The sequence below is a fragment of the Paroedura picta genome, chromosome 15 (genome assembly GCF_049243985.1).
Source record: "Paroedura picta isolate Pp20150507F chromosome 15, Ppicta_v3.0, whole genome shotgun sequence".
Lineage (NCBI taxonomy): Eukaryota > Metazoa > Chordata > Lepidosauria > Squamata > Gekkonidae > Paroedura > Paroedura picta.
In genome coordinates this window covers 11,949,343-11,974,440 of record NC_135383.1, presented here as the reverse complement: position 1 = coordinate 11,974,440, position 25,098 = coordinate 11,949,343, and the positions used below count along the sequence as shown (strand labels likewise).

At 51.6% G+C, this 25,098-nt stretch overlaps 1 protein-coding gene and 1 long non-coding RNA gene across 3 annotated transcripts in view; one reads left to right on the top strand and one right to left on the bottom strand.

Moving 5' to 3' along the window:
* LOC143824691 (uncharacterized) overlaps window positions 1-20,899 on the bottom strand; it is a 25,810-nt gene extending 4,911 nt beyond the window's left edge. Inside the window, exon 1 of the long non-coding RNA XR_013226835.1 lies at window positions 20,682-20,899. This is a non-coding gene — a long non-coding RNA (uncharacterized LOC143824691). The remainder of the gene's footprint in view (window positions 1-20,681) is intronic.
* On the top strand, window positions 975-25,098 carry RFFL (ring finger and FYVE like domain containing E3 ubiquitin protein ligase). Of its 2 annotated transcripts, none has more exons than XM_077312186.1 (6): window positions 975-1,157; window positions 17,228-17,419; window positions 19,850-20,260; window positions 21,324-21,407; window positions 23,005-23,212; window positions 24,628-25,098. In XM_077312186.1, the coding sequence occupies exons 2-6, from the start codon at window positions 17,234-17,236 to the stop codon at window positions 24,816-24,818; spliced, it is 1,080 nt and encodes a 359-aa protein (XP_077168301.1). In that variant the 5' UTR covers window positions 975-1,157; window positions 17,228-17,233; the 3' UTR covers window positions 24,819-25,098. The 2 variants fall into 2 exon arrangements, with proteins under 2 accessions (XP_077168301.1, XP_077168300.1); XM_077312185.1 differs by lacking the exon at window positions 975-1,157 and adding an exon at window positions 5,635-5,735.

Genomic DNA, 25,098 nt, shown 5'->3' with positions numbered 1-25,098 from the left:
TAGATTTAGAAAAGTCCACCCATCCCTTTGGCATCCCTACAGCTTGTCTGCATTAACTGGGAGAGAATGAATATTATGGAGGAAGGACAGAAGTATCCCCCTCGGTCCTTTTGGGTTGTAGGGGATGGATGTACTGTTTTTCCCTATGAATTTTCTTTCTGCCCTAATGGTAGCACTTCCTTGTCCTTGCAGTGTGCTGTATCTTTGTTTGTACTGGAGATATCTTCGCTTCTTAATATCTGTAAATCTTACATTACTGGAATTTAAGGTGGTTTTTTTTTTTTTGCATTTCTTGTATTTTTCTGTTTAGGAACATTCTAGGGCCAGGTGTCTGAGCTGGCTTTCAATAAACACATAATGTTGATTGCAATAATGGCTCCATGCTGTTTGTTGTCAGTTGCCTCAAAATAGGAGAAAGTGAAAGCAAAATAGAAGAAAGTGAAAGAATTGGACAGCACTTATAGTGGGCCTTTTTTAGTCCGGCAATATTTTAAACCCAGGAAACTGGCCGGGCTGATGAGGCTAGAAGGCTTAATTTCTACTTTTGTCTTCAGAAATATTTGTGCAGAAATAAGATGTGCTTGGAAACAGGATTTGGCTGCTTCAGCAAGTGGGCTCTGACCCTGAATTTCTCCGCACCTACCATTCTGAAAACAAAGGCAACTTCTTGCCTTCCAATTAAATCCTTAAAGTTGACCTCCCTTCCATTAAAAGTATTTTTTTAATATTTTATTTTTCATATACCCCCTCCCCAGTTCGGTCAACGCCATCGGATTCGAACCCGCGAACTTTATACTCCGCCGCCGCTGACAGGAATTGTCACGACCGGCTTTTCTAGGTTTAACCTCTATGGCTCCGGCCGCTCTGGCTCGGCTCTTGTCTCTTCCCCCAACCCTACCCCGCCTTTGCACCCGCGTGACCGACGCTCGGCCCCGCCTCTCCCCGTTGCCATAGCAGTGGTCTTGCCGCTGAGCATTGTATGGCTGGCGGGCCGGGCGAGGGGCGGAGCATGGAGGCCGGGCTCCGCCTCTGTCCGGTCCGGGCCTCGCCCACTCCTCTCCCTCCGGCTCAGTCAGTCTGAGCTCGGCCTGCCGGGGAGGAGGACGCCAAGCGGAGGCGAGGAGGGGCGGAGGACGGACCCTTGCCGGCTGTACCATGTAAGGAGAAAAAGGGGGGAGCCAGTGAGGTTCAACGAGCGGCCAGTGGGAGTGGCCAGAGGACGGAGTTTAAGGCTGGGGGTCTCAGCCAGGGGGAGGGGCTTAGCGGGGCGAGGCAAGAAGTGGGGGGCTCCAAGGGGAAATGAGACTGGGGGCACAAGGGGGGCTAACAATTGCCTTGGGAGGGGGGGTAGCAAAATGGATGTGGGGCTAGTGGGAGGGGCTGCATGGGGAGAAGGGGCAAAAGTTGGGTGCTTTCTGAAGAGCATGGGGGGGGAGAAGAATATATGGAGTTTTGGGTGTGTGAATAGGATGGGCTTCAGTAGGTTATAGGAGGAGGAGACAAAAAGTTGGGGAGGCACGTGATGCTTTCAGGGGTGGGCAAACTGGCTCTCCAGATATCCATGGACTACAATTCCCATGAGCCCCTGCAAGTAGGGGCTCATGGGAATTGTAGTCCATGGATATCTGGAGATATGCATGGACAACACACCACCCTTGCATGCCTTTAGGACAACATGTAGAAGTAGGATCTCACTTGCGAAAAAGCAGGGGACGCACTCACATAAAAATATTTCTGAATGTGGGGGAGTCTTCTTTGGGTGATGGGGAACTTCTCTGCAAATGTGGGGGCCAGAGTGGGTGGGGCAGGTAGTTATTTGCTTTGTGGTAGACAGGTTGGGGGGCTTTCTCCCAGAGGATTCTTTGAAAGGGTTGCAGGGTGGGGGAGAGGAAAGGGAGCTGTGGGGGGGCTGGGAGTGTGTCTTTTGGGGGGGGAGGATAGACTTTTTAAAAGATCACATTTTTAAAATTGCTTCTGCCGAACTAGTAGGGAGGGAAGTTAAGATAAGAGGCCAGAGACTCTTATAAGGGGGTAGAATTCACGTGACCTCACTGAGTGCTGGTGGCAAGAAAAACACTTGGGAGGACTGTAGGGCCAGGTCTGGCGTGGAGAGACCTGGGTTCAGATCCTCAGGCTCATGTTCCTTAGCCAGCCTGGGCAGGATAAATAGATACCTGGAGTCAAATGTTAGGGAAAGGAGAAGCTGAGGGGTGGAGGGGCTTGCGGTGATGGCCTGCTGCCCTAGATCTTGGCAGACATCTGAGAATAGAACTTGTGGGGCTGACCAAGGGAGGGAAATGGGGGTTCTGAGACTGAAGGAGCTGGGTGCAATGGGGCGAAGCTAGGGTGGGAGGGAGACACGGGGGACTCAGCATTATTGCTTTGAGTGGTCAACAAAGAGGGGCATTCCGGGCAAAGAACAGAGGGGGGCCTAGGTTTGCTTGGAGTGGGCGATCCAGGGCAGGAGGTAGTGACAGATTTGGCACCTTGGACTAGGTGAAACGGGTAGTCTGGAATGCCTTAGCTGAGCGGGACGGAGAAGAGTAGCTAGACCCAGATGTATACATTGTGGGAAGAATGCCCGTTCTTTCCCTGTGTTGGGAGCAGTCAGATGTTTTGCTGCGGTGTTGGCTTGCTGAATCTTTCCTGTTTACTCCTTGCATAAAAGTGGGCCTTGGAAGAACAGGGACCGATTCCTCTTTAACTCCTAGGGGGCAGTTTCCATCTGCTGGCCCGTCAGCCCCAAATGATTTCACCTCCACGTGGTCTTCCCGGCCAGCCCTGTTTCCTCCTCCCCTGTGTACAGACAGGATAGTGAAGTGTGCGAGAACAGTGTCCTAATGCAACTTGTACTGCAGGACCGCCCTGTGTTGTTTGGCAAGTATGGTAATTTTGGGATATCAGATGTCTACAGGATCGCCCTGCATTCATGCGATTCTTCAGTGAGAAATGTCTCGGGGGCAACTTGGTGACATGTGGGACCCAATCCGTTGAACCTTCCTTTCTTCCAAGCTGCCGGCCAACATGTTAGGGGCAGTGGTCACGCACTTTAAAAGAAACTCCTTCCTTTCCGGAGAACAGAAATTAGCATTTTTAAAAGCCAGTCACGGAAGCATGCAAGGGAGACAGGAAACTGGAGGCCTGGAGGATGCGTGGGCTCTGAGTCAAAGGTGGCTTTCTCCTGTGGACGCTCAGATATTGGAAAAGTAGATTTTTCACAAGGCACGTGAAAGGCACAAGGATTTTTCACAGCCACAAAGACACGTGTTCGAGGGCACAAAGGCTCTTGTATCTCAGTCCCCGAAGCTGTCGAATCGCAAAATAAATTGTTTCTGCCGTACTAGCTGTTGTATATTTTACTGAAATGGTATGTATGAGACTCTGTGGGATTGTGCTACAGTGGCTTTTGACAAGCATAGCCTTTGCTTGAAGATCTGTCCAAAGGACACAAGCGGCGGCTTTGCCCCGAAGGGTGTTTTGTTTGCCATCAAGTCACAGCTTGTGGGGTTTTGAAGGCAAGAGGTGAACGGAGGTGGGCTTCCCCGCTGTCTGCACATTGCCATGCTGGACTTCCTTGGGAGTCTCCCATCCAAGCCGACCCTGCTAAGTTTCTGAGGTCTGATGAGACCGGGGTAGGCCGGAGTATCGCCAAGTGAGCAGAGATTTCCCTTCCTGCTTTGAAATGGAACCAGGTGACACACTAAAGCAGTAATTCCCCATTTTCCTAATGCTGCAACCCTTTAGTACAGTTCCTCATGTTGTCGTGACCTCCAACCATAACATTAGGCAAGGGTTCCTTTTACAGAAATGAAACCAAAACTGACCAATGGCGTGAAGATCCATGGTTCATGATTGTCTATAAATTGTTTCCCCCCCCCCCCCCAGGGTTTCTCAGTTCAGTTCTGCCTCTTGTCCCACCATGCCGATCTCGCTCTTTTTCCGCTGCTCCAAACAGACGAACGCTCCCTCTCGATCTACCCCGCAAGGCTGTTGTGTAGATGGCGCGCCCACCCTGACAAGCTGCTTCCCCTGCAGCGACCACTGCGCTAAAGCATGTGGTGTGAGGGCTTGTGGGATTTTTGTTGTTGTTGTGACGTGGCTTTCTGCCTTCGGAATAGTTGTGCAACGTCTTCCACCTTTCCTTGTGTCTCAAGGCGCCAAGAAGGAATAGTTTTGGGTTTCAGCGCTCTTGTCTTCTTGGGCTGTGGAAACTGCGGTGTGGGTTTACCTCGGGCTTATCTGCAGCCGTTGAGAAGATGGGCAGAGCATTAATGGAGCCCTGAGGATCAGCATGAAAGCTCGAGGTCATCTGGTGTTATCAGTTTGACTGTTGGAGGGCATAGTGGGTAAGAAGCAATCCCCACGATCCGGGTGCCAACTGAATCTTAATTCCAGAGAACAGCTGCTGGTTGGGAAGGCAGATGCTCTTAGCCCGTGTATCGGAGAGCCAGTGTGGCTGAGAGCAGCAGTCTCCGATCTGGAGAACTGGGTTGGATTCCCCACTCCTCCACATGCAGCCACCTCGAGGTGGTCAGTTCTCGGAGTGTTGGACCTGGGAGACCTCGATTCAGACCCCGCTCATGCCATTCAAGGTCACTGGGCGACCTTGGGCAACTCACTGTCTTACAGCCCAACCTACTTTACAAGGTTGTTGCGAGGATGGAGAGCGGAGGAGACCTGTATTCTGCTCTCTGCTTCTTGTTTGGAAGCTGTTGTAGGGTAGAGAGCAAAATTGACAGCACATGAGATGTAGTTCCTTCCCAGGGGGGTTGTACTGTTGTGGATCCATGCTTACCTCTTGAACCTGGATCTTGTTTCTAAAGGGTTTTCTTCTTCTGGCCTCCTTCCCCAGCTACGGTGCAGAAACGGTTGCTGGAGATTAGATGGAGGAGCTGGTAAAGCTGGCAATGTTCTCAGATGCCAGCCTCCTTTTCAAAACAACCAAGCGTCGCCACTTAAGACTCTGGGCATGCCGTGATATTTCATTTGAAGCCTTATTGCCTTGCCTGCGGGCGTGATGCACCCGAAGCCACTTCCTTACAAAACAGAGCAATAAAATGCAAAGCCAGCTAATATCCGTTCCATAGAAAAAAGAACGACCACTTAATAAAAAAAAAAGGAAGGAAGAAAGAAGAGGCCTCCTTTTGAATAGTATCTATTAGCAGCAGCTCAGACCAGGAAATGGGGAAATCCACGGCAGAGGAGGAAGAGGGCAAACAAATAAAAAGATCTCTGCCTGGAACTCCACAAGGCTCTTTTCTGACAATCCATTCCCTCTCCTTCCTTTCCTCCATTTCACCCCACTGGATTCTGAAGTTAGGATCTCGGGTGTGCAGGAAAAGAAGGAGAGAGGGAGAGGCAGCGACCACAAGTGTGATGACAGAGGAATCAGAGCAGAGGAAGTACACCTAGGGGTGGGTTTTGTAAGAATTGGCAGAAGGGGAAGGGGCAGCCCTTGAAGGAAGATATGCAGCTCAGGACTCAGTGTATGTTTACTCAGAAGTGAAGTCTCCATTGATTTAGCTGGGCTTCTTTCCGAGGAGCAACCTTCCCCCCGCCCTCCTGCCATGGGCTGAGTTATAAGTAAACAGGCACAGGCGGGCACTGTTTCTCCTCTCCCAAGCATCTGTCGTACCTGACCTGGATAGGGCCAAGCTTGCCCTGTCTTGGCAGATCTTGGAAGCAAAGCGGGCTCGTGTTTGGATGGGAGACCTTCAAGGAATACCATGGTCACGGTGAGAGTGCCTCTTTCCTTGGAAATTTCCTGGCATCGCTACTAGTCAGTTGCAATGTGACAGCAAAAATGTGTTTGTGTGTGTGTGTGTGTGGGGGGGGGAGCATCTAACACAGGAGTGGTCAAACTGTGGCCCTCCAGATGTCCATGGACTACAATTCCCTGCTGGCGGGGGCTCATGGGAATTGTAGTCCCTGGGCATCTGGAGAGCTACAGTTTGGCCATCGTCTCTTATAACTTCTGTGGTTGTGTGTGTGTAATCCAGGACCTCAGTGGAAGTAGTTCTTGGCTGGGGGGGGGGGGACGCTTCTTGTGTTCCTAAAGGAACACTGTGTCTACTTGGAAAGACAGGACCAGAAAGTGAAACCAGCAGATCAAAGAGGAGGGGGCGGGGGGAGAGAGCTGGGCAAAGTCACAGAGTTTCGAATCTGTTTGCTTATGATGACTTTGTTTGCTTTTAATAGCTGTAATCGCTTTCCACCCTGCCTGTGGCAATGCACGGTTGGGCGTGACTCACCTGTGCCCTGGGCAGAGGGTAGCCCATAAAGACCTTAGCAGATGCCAGGATGATTTGGGGTGTGCGCGCGTCTTGTGCTCTTTATGAGCTTCGGCACGGCCAGGAGATGGTTTGATTGAGGCCGTCTTGCCAGGGTCAGCCGCCAGATCTGAAGCACCTCGACTTGAAAACAAGCCAGTGGGACATAAGCACTGCTAAGAAGAGTGGAATTTCCCTTTGATTGACAGAAGGGTTTTTTGCCACACTAAAGATGTTCACCGCAAATCCCTCTTTTGGGAATTCCAAACCCGCTGAGCCAGAGAGCCTGAGGCAATGGCAAAGGAGGATTGTGGACGGCCATGATGTGATGTTTGCCCTTGGAGGCGATCCCCAAACATTGTGGGTTAGCATAAGATAGCCCTCTTTAAGTATTTGAAAGGTTGTCATTTGGAGGAGGGCAGAATGCTGTTCCTGTTGGCTGCAGAGGAGAGGACACGCGGTAATGGGTTTAAACTACAACGATATAGGCTAGATATCAGGAAAAAATTTTCACAGTCAGATTAGTTCAGCAGTGGAATCGGCTGCCCAAGGAGGTGGTGAGCTCCCCCTCACTGGCAGTCTTCAAGCAAACGTTGGATACACACTTTTCTTGGATGCTTTAGGATGCTTTGGGCTGATCCTGCGTAGAGCAGGGGGTTGGACTAGATGGCCTGTGTGGACCCTTCCAACTCTATGGTTCTATGATTCATAAGAACATAGGGAGAGCTCTCCTGGATCAGACCAGGGGTCCGTTCAGCCCAGCATCCTGTCTAATACAGCAGCCAGCCAGTTTCTCTGGAGATTTTCACAACTGGCCCCAGAGGCCTTGACCTTCCCCTCAGGTTGCTTTCTGGCATTGGGATGCAGAAGCTGACTCCCTCTGAAGGTGGAGGTTCCCTCTCGCCCCCAAGGCTAGTAGCCGCTGATAGACCTCTCCATGAATCTACTTCTCGCTATGAATCTATTTTAATACCCTTGTAAAGTTGCCTGCGCCGCAGTAGATCCTCTGGCAGTGAATTCCGCATTTGAATCACTCGCTTTGCGAAGAATTTTCATTTGGCCCTCCTGAATCTGCTGCCTGGTTGGATGCCCTCGAGTTGTAGCCTTCTGGGAAAGGAAGGAAAAGTTCCCTTTGCCAACACTCTCTGTCCCGTGCAGAATTCTGGCTTCAAGCCCAGCGTTCGACAATGATGAAGAGGCTACAGACGTGCCGGAGGTGTCTCCTGAGGCCTTTTGCCGCTCCTCCAACTCAAATTATTATTATTTTATTTATTAAATTTCTATGCCGCCCTCCCAGTATGGCTCAGGGCAGTGTGAATTGGAAGAAGGCCTAGATGAACTGAAAGCAGGCCCAGATTGGGCCTTTAGGGAAGAGATGCTTTGACAAAGGAGTGTGTGGCCACCAGGGAACAAGTTGGCAGGTACAAGCTGCAGATCAGTGCTCCATTTTTGGGGAGATGGCAAGACGAACAAACTGGTCAGTCCTAGAGGAGATCAGCCCTGACTGCTCCTTAGAAGGCCAGATCCTGAAGATAAATACTTTGGCCACCTCATGAGAAGGAAGGACTCCCTGGAGAAGAGCCTAATGCTGGGAGCGATTGAGGGCAAAAGAAGAAGGGGACGACAGAGAATGAGGTGGATGGATGGAGTCACTGAAGCAGTTGGTGCAAACTCAAATGTACTCCGGGGAATGGTAGAGGACAGGAAGGCCTGGAGGATCATTGTCCATGGGGTCGCGATGGGTCAGACATGACTTCGTACTTAACAACAGCAACAACTTTGTTTACTGAGGTCTTTGGGACAAAATTTTGTGGTTTCCCCCTTTTTCTGAACATTGCTTTTAGCTTTATGCATACTTGAATTTCGCTATAGAATCACGTCCTGTTTGTACATATTCATTAGACTCAATGATCTTCTGAAGACTATGGTTGATCTTTATACACAGTGGCTCTGGCCTCATTTTTTCTGTTCCACATACTGCGCATCCCCTACTTTGGATTCTCGGTTGCTAGGATGTCAGAGCTCAGTAGATTAAAAGAATTCTCATTGAGGAAGGTCCATGACAATGGTGGGGGGGGGGTATGATCGAATGTGCTCTGTACTCCTTTGCTATGTTGGCTCGTTGTTACTCACAAATTACGAGCCTCAAGCTGTTGACTGTAAGAACCACGGGTAGAACCATTCGCTGTGGATGCTCTCGCAACTTTGCCGCCCCCACTCAGCACCGAACCTTGGCCAACGTCCTCTCATTTGGGTCCGGGAGGAGAGGCAGTGCGCTGCTGGGAGCCGGCCCCTTTTAATCCTGTGCATGCCAGCGCACAGAAAGAAGCTGTGTCATGCTGTCTTTGCTAAGAGAGTTCTCCCTGCCGCCTTGATCTGATCAGCGTGAGCTATTTCCGAGAAGGAGGAACTTTTAAAATGGGTGCTTATCGGTGGTCCTTAGTCTACCTTTCCCTTTTGGACCCGAGGCGGACGACAGAGAGCGGCCCGACTCCGTCCACAAGATGGGACGTTCAGTAAATGACGAAATAGGGTTTGGGCTGCAGGACCAACCAGAAGCAAAACACAGGCATTGACACGACATCTGAAATGGTGCAAAATTACTCAACGGGGTCCAGCTCACAGCAAACTGGGCCCATAGTAGAGACCACGGTTCCAGATGCTTTTATACAAGTCCCTTTGCAAAGCATTTCATGCAGCGCCGTTCTATTGCCGACGTGGGAACGGCCTCTTGGCGAATTAAGAAGAGGAGGAAGAAGAATTGGTTAAGTTTTGTAACATGGGGCCCAGCAGACAGAGCAGGCTGCACCGAGCTAGCTGGGCTGGCAATGGGGCTCTCTACCAGGCGGCTCCAGGTTTGTACATCCCCCGTGAAACCAGCCTCTCGCGTACGTATCCCAGTGCCGTATCTTCTAACTGGTTCTTCCAGCCCATGGGCATAAAAAATGGTCTTTCCTTGACCAGCGCTAACAGGGACCAAACCCATGACGTTCTCTGTGCCAAGTCACAGCCTCTTCTATCGAACCTCTGCCCACATTCACAGCGCATTTGCTCCTCAACGGTCCTCTCTGCAGCGCCGCCTCCTCTTAAAGCTCAGTGTCATGGGACGCGGCTTGCGACGCTCTCCCTCGCTCGTGATGACACCCTCCGCCGTCTTGCATCAGGTGCTGCTTGTGCTCTGCTGCCCTCTCCCTTGAGCCCTTAGGATCCTCAAATAGCTGTGGCTTAGGCAACCTGCTTGGGGATTCCGGGGTTGGGAGGGGAGGCCATGCTAGGGGTCACCTGGAACGTGGAGTGCACCTGTGCAGAGACTGCATCACCGCCGTAACCCTCTGCTCTAGAGTTCTTAGCTCATCCCATAGTTCTTAACGGCTCTGTTTTTTTTTAGAAGAAGAAGAAGAAGAGTTGGTTCTTATATGCCGCTTTTCCCTACCCGAAGGAAGCTCAAAGCGGCTTACAGTTGCCTTCCCTTTCCTCTCCCCACAACAGACACCCTGTGAGGTGGGTGAGGCTGAGAGAGCCCTGATATCACTGAAGAAGAAGAGTTGGTTCTTATATGTCACTTTTCTCTCCCCAGAGGAGGCTCAAAGTGGCTTACAATCGCCTTCCCTTTCCTCTCCCCACAACAGACACCCTGTGAGGTGGGTGAGGCTGAGAGAGCCCTGATATCACTGAAGAAGAAGAGTTGGTTCTTATATGTCGCTTTTCTCTCCCCAGAGGAGGCTCAAAGCGGCTTACAGTTGCCTTCCCTTTCCTCTCCCCACAACAGACACCCTGTGAGGGAGGAGAGGCTGAGAGAGCCCTGATATTACTGAAGAAGAAGAGTTGGTTCTTATATGTCGCTTTTCTCTCCCCAGAGGAGGCTCAAAGCGGCTTACAATCGCCTTCCCTTTCCTCTCCCCACAACAGACACCCTGTGGGGTGGGTGAGGCTGAGAGAGCCCTGATATCACTGCCCGGTCAGAACAGTTTTATCAGTGCCATGGCGAGCCCAAGGTCACCCAGCTGGCTGCATGTGGGGGAGCGCAGAATCGGACCTGGCATGCCAGATTAGAAGTCCGCACTCCTAACCACTACACCAAACTGGCTCTTTAATTAATTAAGGAACCTTGGAAATAGCACCGGCTGCACCAGAATGCCGTTTTGTAACCGCAGCAAGCAGTTCTGCAGGGAGGACCTTTCGACGTCCGATTTGAACGGAAAGATCTTGCCACAGCACCGTCTTCCAGCCCCAGCTTGTTTTGGCAGCAGCAGAAGAATGGGCCGAGCGGGTGCATGCTAAGCAAAGCGGCCGTGCCTGCGTGGAGGCCGTGCGCTGAAATAAATGTTCCAATTGTTCCCCGGCCGGGGCCCGCTCTGAAAGGGAGCTTGTGTGGCCAGCTGGCACCCCTGCCCCTGTGACATCGCGGTCCCGTGCTGAGCGCTATCTCTGAGCTAGACTCCCTCAAAGGCTCGTGTCGGAGCCCGGCGTTGACTCCAGAGTAGGGTTGCTCTCTAACTTTTATAAAAAAATATATTGACAGGACAACCAATCGGTTAAGACTGTTTTGGATAAAAGTCCACGATAAATTGCAAACTGTGTTCAAAGGTAGATTTGGATCGGAACCCGAAAATACGCTGCTGAGGATTTTTGCCTGCATGTCTTCCTAGGCAAGGAAGGGCAGAATTCCTTTTTCATGCCGCAAGACTTGTGATTGCTTCTGTCTGGAAGCGACAATAGGAGCCGCACATGGGTGACAAACTCAGAGAACTAGTAAAAGTAAAGGTATCCCCTGTGCAAGCACCGAGTCATGTCTGACCCTTGGGGTGACGCCCTCCAGCGTTTTCATGGCAGACTCAATACGGGGTGGTTTGCCAGTGCCTTCCCCAGTCATTACCGTTTACCCCCCCAAAAAAGCTGGGTACTCATTTTACCGACCTCGGAGGATGGAAGGCTGAGTCAACATTGAGCTGGCTGCTGGGATCAAACTCCCAGCCTCCTGGGCAGAAAGCTTCAGACAGCATTTCTGCTGCCTTACCTCTCTGCGCCACGAGAGGCTCTTCAGAGAACTAGTAGCGATGGCCAAATTGACAGACTCAATTAATCGCAGGCCAATAGGAGGATTTCAGAAACATTGGGGCGAGTATTTGAAACGTCTGCGAAATTTGTATCCTAAAACTTTCTGTAAGATCTGTTAACACTGTTAAAATATAATTTACAGAATACTCGAGTTAGTTCTGGATTGATCGCAGGCAGATGTTTAATGAACAGGATAAACACTGCCGAGGCATGTGCCCTTTTGCTCAAGAGCCCTGCGGGACCAGAGGAAAGTTCCTTCCACTCCAGCATTCACTTTCCTTCCATAGTCAGGCAGAAGCTGCCTCCAAGCAGCTCCCCTCTCCCCATTCCCCCCCCCACCCCCTATAGCCCTCGTTGCAGGGGGGAACCAAGATGAGCCTCTGCACTTACAAGGTATCTCCCCGCAGTTGTCACCATTAACTCTAGGGGCCAAGGCTACACCCACAGGCGGGGAATTCCATCACTGAATCACCAACTGAGTGAAGAGTTCCTCCCTCTGGCTTGCCCTTGAATCTCTGGCCTGTCATCGTCTCAGGACCACACATGAGCTCCCTTTTATGGCTGGCGCATCCCCTCCTCCGTGGGGCTGTTTCATATCTCTTTGTGCAAGCGGGGCCCTTATTAGCGCCAGCCTGTTTGACTGGCAGGGAGTTCTCATTAGCCGTCCCAGGGGGGAGCATCTGACAAACAGATGCATGCCTTTCGTGCTGTCTTGCTTTAATTTGCCGAGGTGCCACCAGCGGCCCGCTGAGCACACAATGGCCTTGTCTCCTGTCCGAGCGTCCACCTGAGCCAGGCCCAGACCGTCCAGCAGTGGCTTGCCAAAGCCGGGGGCTTTAGTCAGCCCTGCTGCCCAAGATGGAGTCGCCCCATCTCTCCGCATGGCCCTCCTCCTACTCCTCTGGTGTCTTGAAATTTTGTCGTCTTTGCACCAGCTGGAAGTACGCTTGATTCTGGGCTGACTCAAGAGACAACAAACGGACGGATCAACTGTTAGCTGCTCCCGCCAAGGGCAGAAAGCGAGGGGAGAGGCCTGGGCCTCCTAAGACTCGACAACTGCTCCGGTTATCTTCGCCACTCAACATTTGGTAGACAGATGCTCGCAGGGCGCTCTCTGCATCTGCGCGAGAGGCCCGCAGAACCTTGGATCGTGGCCCAAGAGCTCAGCTGTTTGTTGGTCTCCGACCCTACTCAGCGTAACGGTTTCTGTTATAACTCCTCCGATGAGGGATGCATTCCTGAAACGCATCTGGAGAGCGAGGTTGTTGTGCTGCAATCGCATCTTGCCAATTTTTTTCACTTCGCCCGAGAAACCCATTCGGAGGGGAAGGCCGTTCCGAGGAAAACCAGGGCGACCTTTGTTGAGTCCCGGAAGTCTGTGACCACCTGTTTTGGGCCGGGGCACGGCTGGCCTGTTGCCTGATGTCTTTTTTTGATTAAACACTTAGGGGTTTTATCACTCCCCCCCCTGACAGTTCTGACAGCACTCTAAACTTGGTGTTCCTCTTACATTGAGAGGCGCTTTGTGTCCACTTCTAATTTCCGAATGCATTTGTCTCGCTAGGTAGCTGGATTCCCAGTGCCAGCAAGACTCTGCGTTCTTTTGCAGTTTCTAGGAATGCCCTTGGGCCTTTTCTAGCTATGTGCCAGCCACGTAGCAGGAAGTTTTTCTTGGGATTTTGCCCTCCCGCTGTGAGAGATTCCATGAGCCTCCTTGGAAGGCAAGGCTGAGTCTCATAGCAGCTGGGTGAGTGATGAACCCTTATGGCAGAGGGGGCCAAACTGTGGCTCTCCAAATTTCCATGGACTACAATTCCCATGAGCCCCCGCCATCATGTTGGCAGGGGCTCATGGGGACTGTAGTCTGCGGACATCTGGGGAGCCACATTTGGCCTTCCACCTTATGGCGATGTGGTTGGATTCAGATGGGCCAGCTTGGTGGCTGTGGGGACCTTTTACTGTCTCTCGGTTTGCATGCTGCTGGTCTTGAAGGCAGCCTCAGCCAAGATGGCAGCACCGTGGAAAATCTTGGGGAGCAAGGCCAGCGGGGAGGGTATATCGTTAAAATTAACACTTAGATACTTATATACTCTGCTTTTCCTTTCAAAATGGCTCTTAACGTCCTTCATTTTCTATATAATTTAAAAACGGGTTGAACATTTATTGGGTGATATGACCACATGTCAATCAGCTCCAATGGCCAATGATGGGCTTGGGGTGGGTGGCCCAGTGGGCGTGTCCACAGCTCTGCTTCCCAACCATATTCTGGACAATCGCCCCACATCTGGGGTTTCTTGAAGCCTGAAGAATGTTTTAAGGGTTTCTCAATGATTTTTTAAAAAGCTGAGAAAGGCTGGCCTAGGTGAAGATTAGGATCCAGCGTCCTGTTTTGGAGACACCTGGCCTCTCTGCAGCCTCATCTGCAGTGTTTTCAAGAACCGGAACCAGCCCAGGTCCGGACCAATCCCTTTCCTTCAATTTGAAGGTTCCAGTGAAGGGAACTTATTGACACAGGGAGGGGGTGGAAAGCCAACCAACGGTTGGTTTCGCCCTCTCCTGAGCTAGCCGGAGTGGATTCAAGTGGCTGGACCTGTGCCCAATGATTAAAGAACAGGTTTTCCCAGTAAATTCCTAGCTGGTTTGGTACCTGCCGTTCTGAAGGCCCTCTGATAAGACTGGGACGATTGCTGTGGTCAGATCCCAGCCAGAGGCAGACGAAAGGGAAACAAGTCTTGGGGTTTGCTAGTAGATAAAACCGGCAGCTGTTTAAATAACCATTTAGCGTTCTTCTGATAACTACTTTATGATGCCAGATGCCACATGGCAGTGATGTGGGTTCTGGGGACTGTCTCCGCGACCTTGGCCCGATATTGCTTACAATAAGGCTGATACCCCCAAAAAAGTTCTACATCCAAGAACTTTTGTCCGAATTTAACCATCGGGATGCTTGGAAGTAACCCAAAGCTTTGTCCGTGGGCTCGCGATGGGTCGGACACGACTTCGGTAGGGCTTGTCCACAGCTCTGCTTCCCAACCACATTCTGGGCAAAATCATTCCTAGAGCTGCCGCCTTTCTCAGTCATGGCTAAGATTTCTAGGGTCGTGGTTTTGCCACTGCATTTTGTCTCTTAAGAGCCTCTTGTGGTGCAGAGTGGTAAGGCAGCGGACAAGCAGTCTGAAGCTATGCCCATGAGGCTGGGAGTTCAGTCCCAGCAGCCGGCTCAAGGTTGACTCAGCCTTCCATCCTCCCGAGGTCGGTAAAATGAGTACCCAGCTTGCTGGGGGGTAAACGGTAATGGCTGGGGAAGGAAATGGCAAACCACCCCGTATTGAGTCTGCCATGAAAACGCTAGAGGGCGTCACCCCGAGGGTCAGACATGACTCGGTGCCTGCACAGGGGATACCTTTACCTTTACCTTTTGTCTCTTAAGTTGTGTACATTTTACACAGTCCGAACCCCTTGTGGGTCAGACAGTTAAAGGCGTGAAAGTTACAGGGATCGGTTGGACAAGGAGGGATTTTCTTTCCTTTTTTGTTTGTCCAGCTTCTTGCCAAAGAGGGATTATTATTTGCCTCGGGCAAGCGGCCGGCTGCTAATTGGGGTTGCTCTGCAAACAACAGAGCCCTGATCCTCCAGAAACGGGTTTTTCCGAGCTCCTTCAGCCTCTGCTCAGGGCTCCGGATCGCATCGGGTTGCCATTGGGGGCTCGGAAGCCGACTCCGTTCTCTGGCATCGGGTGTGTCCTTTGAGCTTTGCCCTTTTGCTTTTCGTTACATTCAGATCGAAATGCGCTTCCAAAGTGGCAGCATGAAACTTCCTGCGTCCGGGGAGCGTTTGCCCCGTGGATGTTCGAAGATGCATGTTTTTTTTTAATCCTGGGCGGCTTCTTTCAAAGGTCAGCTGGGCGGCTTCCGGGAATCCGTGAGCTCCGCTGGAAGTTCGATAAAGGGAGGTGCCGCAGGCAGGCACAAACTGGCAGGACGTCATGGACCTCCCGTGACAGCTGGTTCCTTTCAGCTGTTCTTTTCCTGTGGCTCGGGTTCAAGATTTCCGTTGCGTTTCTGTTTGCTCTGGGAGGGGGGTAATTCGAGATTTAGGGACCGGCCCACTAACTTTGCACATTAGCCATTATATATATATTTAAAAAAAGAGCAGAAGGGCGTCTGAGGATCTTTGTGCATTTTGCTACTGGAGCTTTTTTGTGAGTTGGAGGTGCCGGGGGTAGCACCTGGGATCTTCTGCCTGCAAGCAAATGCTTTTATCCCTCCACTGTACTCCCCACGTGCTTTAATGTGGTTAGCACGCTGGCATGCTTCTCGACATCTTTTTGGACTCACAGCACAAATCCCAAGGCTTTTTGCACAAATCACAAGCCCCACCAGCAATCGTGAGAAAGGTCAGTTTTGCTGATCCTTTCAACTGGAGATGCCAGGGATCGAACTTGGGACCTTCTGTGGGCCAATCAGATGCTGGACCACCAAGCCACAGCCGCCTGCCTCTCCGGGCCAACCCGGTGGCCACTCTGTGATACAAGATGCTGGATTTAGACGGGCCACTTGTCTGACCCAGCAGTGTTCTTCTTATTAATAACTGTTGGGAGCACACAAGATCTGCAGTATAAGAATATCCTGTAGGGGGCATCAGAGGAGATATGTATTTGGCATAGATTAGGGATGAGCCCGAGGTCACCCAGCTGGCTGCATGGGGAGGAGTGGGGAATCCAGCCCGGCTTGCCAGCTTAGAGGCGACCGCTCTTAACCACTACACCTGGGGTAGTCAACCTGTGGTCCTCCAGAAGTCCAAGGACTACATGAGCCCCTGCCAGTGTTTGCTGGCAGGGGCTCATGGGAATTGTAGTCCATGAGCATCTGGAGGACCGCAAGTTGACTACCCCTGCACTACACCACACTGGCTGTCAGGGCTAGGGGGCTGGCAAGGAGAGGGCATTCTGTAACCGAGATTCCACAGTGGGAGAAGCCCGTTTCCTTAGGGGTCATGATCCGAAGCAGGGCCTCTGCAGTGGGTGTTGGCTGATGGGCAGGTTGCTCTAGGCAAAGACTTCCTGCCCGTAGGGCTTTCTCGATCAAGCCCATAGTCCACCTGCAGCCTGAAAGGGCTTCGTCCCTCTGCCCGTTTTCCTGTCTTGTGCCTGACCTTTAAGCTACATTTCAGGAAATCTATTCCAGAAATCTGAAGGCGCGTGCGTCTGGACATGCCTAGTTTCCTAGTTCCTGCTGATGAGTTGCATGTTGTTGGTATCGGACTCCCACTGCTTCTCGCGTCTGTTTGTCAACTCTTGTTATTGGTATGCTTATTGACAGCCATTCGCGGATCCTGATTACTGCCTCCATCCGATCTCAGCTGTTATCTTTATGCATCTTCATCCTAGCCCTTCCTGGCAATTAAGCACCGCCCCCACCCTCTCTCTTCCTGTATGTGAGGGCTGAGGATGTTCTGTTTCACTGTATCTGCAAACACTGGCAGGGGCTCATGGGAACTGTAGTCCACGGACATCTGGAGGACCACAGGTTGACTACCCGTACTCCAGAGGAACTGGTTGACTGTTTTGTGAGACAGGATGCTGGACTAGATGAACCTCAACTCTGATCCAGCAGAGCTCTTCTGATGAAGGTCTTGGCCTCAGTGCCCTGTTGTTGGCCCTCCAGAAGAGCTGGTTGGCTGCTGTGTGAGTCAGGATGCTGGGCGAGATGGACCACTGGTTTGATCCAGCAGGGCTCTTATTACATTAGAGTGCTGACTCTCCAAACTCTGTCTTCCATATGAGGGAAGGTTTCCCCTTTCCTCATGCCGCTGATCTTCCCCATCCAGTTCTCCCTCCTCCTGCAACTGGGCTGTCCGTCCAAGCCGACGTTCAATCTCTCTCTCCCTTCCCTCCTCAGCCGACTATGTGGGCAGCTTGCTGCAGCTGGTCATGCCTCAATGGACTCCCAGAAGAGATGCAGGCCCACCCGCAGCAGGGGACTCGCACGCAGGCCTACTCCAACGCCGGCTACAGTTCCTTCCCTTCCCCCACGGGTTCCGAGCAGAGCTGTAAGGCTTGCGGGGCACACTTCAGCAGCTCCTCCCTGAAGGTGAGCCGGAGGCCTTTGCGGCCAGGGGTTCCTCACTGGGAGAGACTGAGGGTGGAGCCGTGTGGCGGGAAAACCAGGGGATTATGGGCTGGAGTGCTTCGAGTGACGGGCGTGACGTTCTGTGTGCTTTGGTGCTTTTTAAAATGGCCTTCCGTGTAGGAAGCTAGCTCAGCAAGAACGGTCCGCTCAAAATTTGCTCCTAATGTCCTCGTTGACTGTATGTGGCAGGCCTTTTATTTTTAAGGTATGAAGAAGAAGAGTTGGCTCTTATATGCCGCTTTTCTCTAGCCGAAGGAGGCTCAAAGCGGCTTACACTTGCCTTCCCTTTCCTCTCCCTACAACAGACACCCTGTGAGGGAGGTGAGGCTGAGAGAGCCCTGATATTCCTGCTCAGTCAGAACAGGTTTATCAGTGCTGTGGCGAGCCCAAGGTCACCCAAGCTGGTTGCGTTTAGGGGAACACGGAATCCACCCCAGCTTGCCAGATTATAAGTCCGTGTTCCTAACCACTACACCAAGCTGGCTCTCTGGGTTTATTAAAAATCCCTTTTTTACTATCATGTGGCAGCTGACTCATGGTTTTCAAGGCGAGTGCCATTCTGAGCTGGTTTGCATTGCCTGCCTCTGCATTGAAACTCTGGAATCCTTTGGTGGTCTCCTAATATTATCTAGCGCTGACCCTAGATGGTCTCTGGGACGTGGTGAGATTGGCCTAGCCTGGGCTTATCCAGGTTGTTCAGAAATGTTGCCGACATTTCTGACGTAAAACCACCCCTAGCAGAAGATAATGTGTGTCTGGAACAGGCGCACACAACGTAATTACGTGGATGCTTGTCATTTCAGTGCTTGTGACTAATTTAGTCAGTCAGAGAGCCAGCTTGGTGTAGTGGTTAGGAGTGCGGACTTCTAATCTGGCATGCCGGGTTCGATTCTCCGCTCCCCCACATGCAGCCAGCTGGGTGACCTTGGGCTCCCCACGGCACTGACAAAGCTGTTCTGATGGAGCAGGAATATCAGGGCTCTCTCAGCCTCACCCACCTCACAGGGTGTCTGTTGTGGGGAGAGGAAAGGGAAGGCGACTGTAAGCCACTTTGAGACTCCTTCGTATAGAGAAATGCAGCATATAAGAACCAACTCTTCTTCTTCTTGTCCGCAATTACCACTACTGAATAATTGGCTGCCCTTCAGTATTGGGGAGTTTCAGCTTCCTATCCAAATGTCTAATGTTGGAGACATTGAAAATCCGGCTGGTGGAAAGCGAAGGAATTTATACTTCCACGTTCCGTAACCCTGTTCTTCAGCGAATGCCTCCCAAGGAGGTTCCCTTCTACACTGGGCTTTATTGATTGGTGTACTGGGCCTCGAAAACCCATGGGAGAGGATAGTTATGAGTGGTGGAAAGTTCTGTCTAGTCACAGCCAACTTACGGTGTTACTTTGGGGTTTTCAAGGCAAGGGGGGAACAGAGGGGGGGGTTTGCCTTTTAATGCCTCTTCGCAGCAGCCCTCCCATCCAAGTACTATGCAGTATTAAGTTCTAAGACTCTGCTTAGCTTCTGAAATTGGAGTCGCCTGGCCTACCCAGGTCAGGGAAGGGCGTTCATTGAATGCGCCTAATATAACGCTGTCAAAGTGCGGGGTGTTTTCATAGAAAAGCTGCGCTGCAGAGTCGGCACAAAGCTTTGCACGCTCCTGGAACGGGTTTTTCTCGTTCCTCCCGATCTGTGCGCTGCATCCGTGCACGCCTGAGCTCGTCCAAAACCATCAGTGTCACAGGCTGGCAAGACACGTTGGCATCCTTCACCCGGAGCAGCCTGTCAGAATGGGAAGGATTCCCCGAGAGGTGGCTGCCGTCCAAATTTAGGTCCTCAGCACAGCCCTGAGCTGGTGGTGCTCCCAAACAAAAGAGGGCAAAAAACAGGGAGGGTGGGGGGGAGAGAAACAACTTGTTGTCAAGGCAATGTTTGCATTGCCATCTTAATCCCCGCATCCGAACGTATAAAATAACTTTGAAATTGACGATTGGGGTGGGCGAATTGTGGGTCTCCAGATACCCATGGACTACAATTCCCATGAGCCTCTTCCAGCAGCAGGGGTACAGGGGCTGTGGTTGCCGCCTGGCTCTGGGATTCAGGGATTAACAGCCACACTGGAGAGCTAGCGTGGTATACTGGTTTGAGCGTGGCAGGCTCTTATCAGGAGAACTGGGCTTGATTCCCCACTCCTGCACCTGAAGCCTGCTGCGTGACCTTGGGACAGTCACAGTTCTCTCAGAGTTCTCTCAGCCGTACCTACCTCTCTAGGCATTTGTTATGGGGAAAGGAAGGGAAGGCAATCGTGAGCCACTTGGAAGCTCCTAGAGAAAAATGGGATATAAAACCCGACTCTTCTCTGAACATGAAAGATCTCTCTTTCCCTCCCCTCCCGAAACAGCACATCTGCCTGGATTGCAAGAAGAATTTCTGCCCGGCCTGCTCGAATCAGCCCGACAGCGGCCCCTGCCTCTGCCTCCTCTGCCAACGCTTCCGCGCCACGAACTTCCAGAGGGAGGAGCTGATCAAGATGAAGGTGAAAGACCTGCGGGACTACCTGGAGCTCCGGGAGATCTCCACGGAGATGTGTCGCGAGAAGGACGAGCTGGTCTTCCTGATCATCGGGCAGCAGCCCCCCGACCCCCAAGGAGAGGGGACCCTTTGGGCCGTGCCATTCACGACGGACTCCGCCGCGCCGCAGCCGGACTTTGAGGTTGTGGTGCAAACCGAATTGCCGCCCCCTACCTCAGTGGTCATCTCTCCGGTGAGGGACTCCCCAGAATTGGCGACGCAGACGGAGGACGCCCCGCAGGTACTGCCTGCCTCCATCGGTCCTCTCTCCAACCCCGCAGACTCTCCCTCGCCTGCTCTCTTGGCCCCGTATCGTATTTATTCTACTTCATTTATCTCCCACTTTACACTCCAGTGGAGAGCCGACGCCGCCCGCATCCTTCTCCTCTCCTCTGTTTTGTCCTCACAGCCACCCACCAAGCTTTCTCCAAGGGATAAACTTCCTTGTGCAGGTAGCTCTACTGAGCAGGCAGCTCAGTATGTGAAGAAGCGTGCATGCCCACCTTGAATGAAACTTTAACACCGACATAGGTGTCACCGGACCCAAACTACAATCTGCGGGGGCTTTGTTTTGGAAGGAGTGTGCCTTGAATTTCACTATGGGGGCTCTTGTCTTTCCTTCCCTGCCCAGTCATTATCCAGACCTTCCCCCTGACACCCACCTTGAGTGACCTCTCGGCGGATTTCCCTCTCTTGTGCGTCTTGTCATTGCCACGCTTGGTCTCTTCTGGGCTAGGGATGAGATTCTCTTCTGGGAGAGCGACACGGCGGGAGGACAGGCATCAAGAATCTCTCCCCCGAGGGGTCTGGCAGGAAGCCCCCGGCCTCCCCTGCCTTGCTGAGTTGCAGGGTGCTCTTGGGCCGGCAGAGGTGTGTCACACGTGGCTGGGCTGCCTGCATTCCCTGTGATGTCATGGCACGTCACAATGGAAACTGGGTAGAGCAGAGCCAGGCCTTTACAGCATGGTCCCCCCGGGGGGGTTCGTGCAGCCCAATCGCGATTGCTTCGTGCCTGCTTTCCGCGGAGGCAGCACCCTGGGACGGCCCCGCGAAAACCCTGGCGCTTTTAACACCAACATGGTGAGCGTCTCCAGGCAGGCTTCTGACATGGGCCCAAACTGATTTGTACGTCCAAAGGGTGCATGGGGCGTCCCTTGGCTTCTCTTCACGGCTCCTGGTGTCTTCTGAATTATTTCCCCATAGAAGAGCTCAAGCAGACCTCAAGAAGAGCTCAAGTCAGACCCTCTCCCTCTGGATTTTCAGAGGGGGTTTGGTCTTTTTAACAGCACTTTTCCCTCTCTTAGGCGAATGGGCACGTGCCACCGAGCCAAGACGATCTGGCGGAAGTCGAGAACGCAGACGAAGCACTGACAGAGGAGGAGACGCAGGTAGGGGCAGGTGTAGGATGCCGTCCAGTCACTGGATTCTGGAATGCTGCATGCTAGCTCCCCAGTTTCTGTTAGAGTGATAGTTATCTGCATGTTGCTGATGTGGAGGGGGGGGGGTAGGGGCTGCAATTGCTCTGGAATTTTTAAGCATGCTGCACCCCGAAAAATGCTCTGGGGAACAGCGCTAATCTTTCTGACAACAACGAAAAGTTGGGAGAATACAATTTGGGGATGCGAGCCATCCTTTTTGCCTCTGGAGGACGCCATCTCTTAATCTTGCTTCTGTGGGGGTTGAACAGCAGGCGCTGCACATGATGCGTCAACAAGGGTTGGGCAACCCCTGCCCTCCCGTCATCCGCCTGCAGAATGGACGCAGCACGGAACCTGGTTCCACATTGCTGGGGATTTTTTTGCTTTTTGTAAAATGTGCAAATATCGCCCCTGGAATCACTTTGATTGAAAATCTACAACTGTTGGGATTCTCAGAAGGCTTAAGCTGTGTGATGCTAGAGAACCGTGGTTAGGGGGCCACTTGGGCTTTGATTTATTTTTACAAACGCTAATTAGGCTGCTTTGAGGACTGGGGGAAGCGATGATTGACGCTTTCCTCTTGAGCCTCATCCGTTTGAGAAACGCCCTCCGCCAGGGCTTCCGTGTGCTCCGCTGGGGAAGGTAAATCACAAGAGGCATGAGAGGAAAGGCTTAAACCAGGGGTAGTCAAACTGCGGCCCTCCAGATGTCCATGGACTACAATTCCCAGGAGCCCCTGCCAGCATTCGCTGGCAGGGGCTTCTGGGAATTGTAGTCCATGGACATCTGGAGGGCCGCAGTTTGACTACCCCTGGCTTAAACCCTTCCTCTCTCCCCAACATAGCACCTCAAATTCGATGACTAGAAACGGCTGGAGATCACTGGTCTCTTGAGTCACATCTGGACGGGATTTTTAAATCCAGGGAGTTAAACCAGCCGCTTGTTGCACCAGAATGCACTTACTCCAAAGTAGTCCTGGCATGCTTAATTTTAAAGGGGTTGCTTTCTCCTATATGGACTTCAACACACCCCATTACAAACGCAAATCCGAGACCTTGCTCCACGTAACCCTCTCCAGACATGAGGCTAGTAAGCCCTCAGGGACAAAGTGGCCGTGTTCGTATCACAAAACTCCCTCTCCGGCTGCCTTCCTTTCGACACCTCCCTAAACCTTTTCCGGCAAGCCCCAGGGCAGGGGTAGTCAAACTGCGGCCCTCCAAATGTCCATGAACTACAATTCCCATGAGCCCCTGGGAGTTGTAGTCCATGGACATCTGGAGGGCCGCGGTTTTATTACCCCTACCCTAGAGGCTCATCGATGGACGCTTGGATTTTGAATCACCGTTTGCATTCCACGTGTAAATTTGCAGGGTGGGGAATGGATTGCTAGCTGCCGATCCCAGCCCAACGATTGGGCTGTTCGGTTTGTTGAAAACAAGCAAGCATCCCTGTCAGTGAGAGTGTTTTAATAAGCCCGCGTGGGGCCGATCGAGACCTGCCTCCTCCGCTTTTAGCCACTCAGGCTACAGTGGTCCAGCTTTGCCATCTTCATTGTGATCTCTTTCAGTCCACCGACTCGGAGGATACCTTGGTCTTGGGGCGCAGGGCCTCGCTGTCGGACCTGACGAGCGTTCAGGACATCGACAGTCTCTCGGTGCGGCAGCTGAAGGAGATCCTCGCTCGCAACTTCGTGAATTATAAGGGCTGTTGTGAGAAGTGGGAACTGATGGAGAGGGTGACCCGCCTGTACAAAGAGAAGGTCCTTCAGCAGCTGGGTAAGACTGAGATAGTCTCAATTGCTTGAGATAATGCTTGTTTTACAACCAGAATGATTCTTATAGCTGGAATGTTTTTATCTTTTATAATGTTTTAGTTATCGATGATTCTTTTATCTTGTTTAATGCCAGATGTTTTTATGTACCTGGTAATTAGACTACTGGTCTAGTACCGTAATAATAAAGACTTGACTTGACTTGAACAAGTCAAATGTATACAGATTTGTGGGTTTACTACGAAGTATCTTCTCACTGCGTCTCCTGAGCTGAATGAGAAATCCGGTATTTGTTGCACCAAAAAGTCTTGTCCAATGTCTGCAAGTGTCCAGGGTGCCCATGGTGAGTTTATGAAGGTGTAATGGGCCCCGTACACACTCCCCCACTCCGAGATAAAGCTTGGTAGTAAAAATCAGTTGTTGCACAGTTTGCAGTTCTTAGTTATGGCCTGTAACCCCTTTCTGCACCAGGAATTCAGCCTGGCCCAGTACTCATCCGGTCATTGGGCTAATTCACACTTTCAGATGACATTGGTGCTGACCTGGAGTGGTCCCTGGCCTAGCATGACTTAGGCCCTCAGTTGGCCCATGGCAAGGTAACTGCGGGCTGACCGAGGGCCTGAGTCACGCCAGCCCTAGGACCACTCCAGGCCGATAATGACGTCATCTAGAAGTGGGAATTTGCACCATAACTGGATGAGTACTGGGCCGGGCTGAATTCCTGATACGGAAAAGGTTTTAAGAGTGGTATGTAAGCTTTTCCTTTGACTTCTTAGCTTTCTTTACACTGAGAGGTTTTTATTCCTGTGTTTACCCAAACAGTTCTGACTTTTCTTTTGTATAAGAGTTCCGTTGACCCCTCCTGGTTTTCTTTGAAAGCTGATAACCCTCTTAAGTACCCCAAACTCTTTTCCATAGTTTCCCTGTAACTCTTGAGGAGTGTAAAGAAAATTCCTGTCAACAGCAACCTAGGGTAATCCTCACACCTAATTCCCCCCTTCCAACTAGAAATGGATTCTTCTCTCCCTAGAAGATTTCTCCCCTTTCCTTTGGCTTGAATTAGGGGTCTCACAACCACTACCCAAATCCCTTTGCCAAATAAGTCTAGTCTCTGTCCTCCCATCTGTGTAGAACTGCTTTCAGCCTATGAGGAATCCAGACTATTAAGAATGTTTTGTATTGGCTGTTCAGTTTTCCCCAGCTTCTCTATTCCTCACATCCTTTCCCAAATCTTTGGAGGGGGTATGCCCTTAAATAGACTTAATGCAATTTAATTAAGAATTTTTTTTTTTAATCTCATCCCAGTATTTCAAATGGTTAAAATCCCCAACACAAAACCTCTCGGATGGAGACCTGTTGGGTGGGGAGATATGTACGCCAGGACTTCCTGCTTCACAATCTTTCCCTTTCTGGCCTTAGCTTCGTCCAATAACGGCACGCTCCCCAGCTCGGAAGACAACCTCTGCAAGATCTGCATGGACTCGATCATCGACTGCGTCTTCCTGGACTGCGGCCACATGGTCACCTGCACGAAATGCGGGAAGCGGATGAACGAGTGTCCCATCTGCCGGCAGCTAGTGATCAGAGTTGTCCACGTCTTCAGGTCGTAAGGGGTGCCCGGCAGTGGGACTGGCGATAGTCTCGGAACGCTTCTTCCTTGTGACGGAGGGAACATCGGCCTGCGAGCAACCCTGCCCGATAAAGAAAGTTGGCGCACGAGAGCGGAGACAGGGTTTGCTGCTACCAATTCCTCCTCCTTCCTCTCTCTCTAGAATATCCTGCTTCAGGTCACGCCTTTTCTTTGTCAGGCTTAAAAAAAAAAAATGTATTTCAGGGGCTCATTCTTTTCCCGATGATTTTTTCTTTGAAACAAACCAGAACATGGAAACC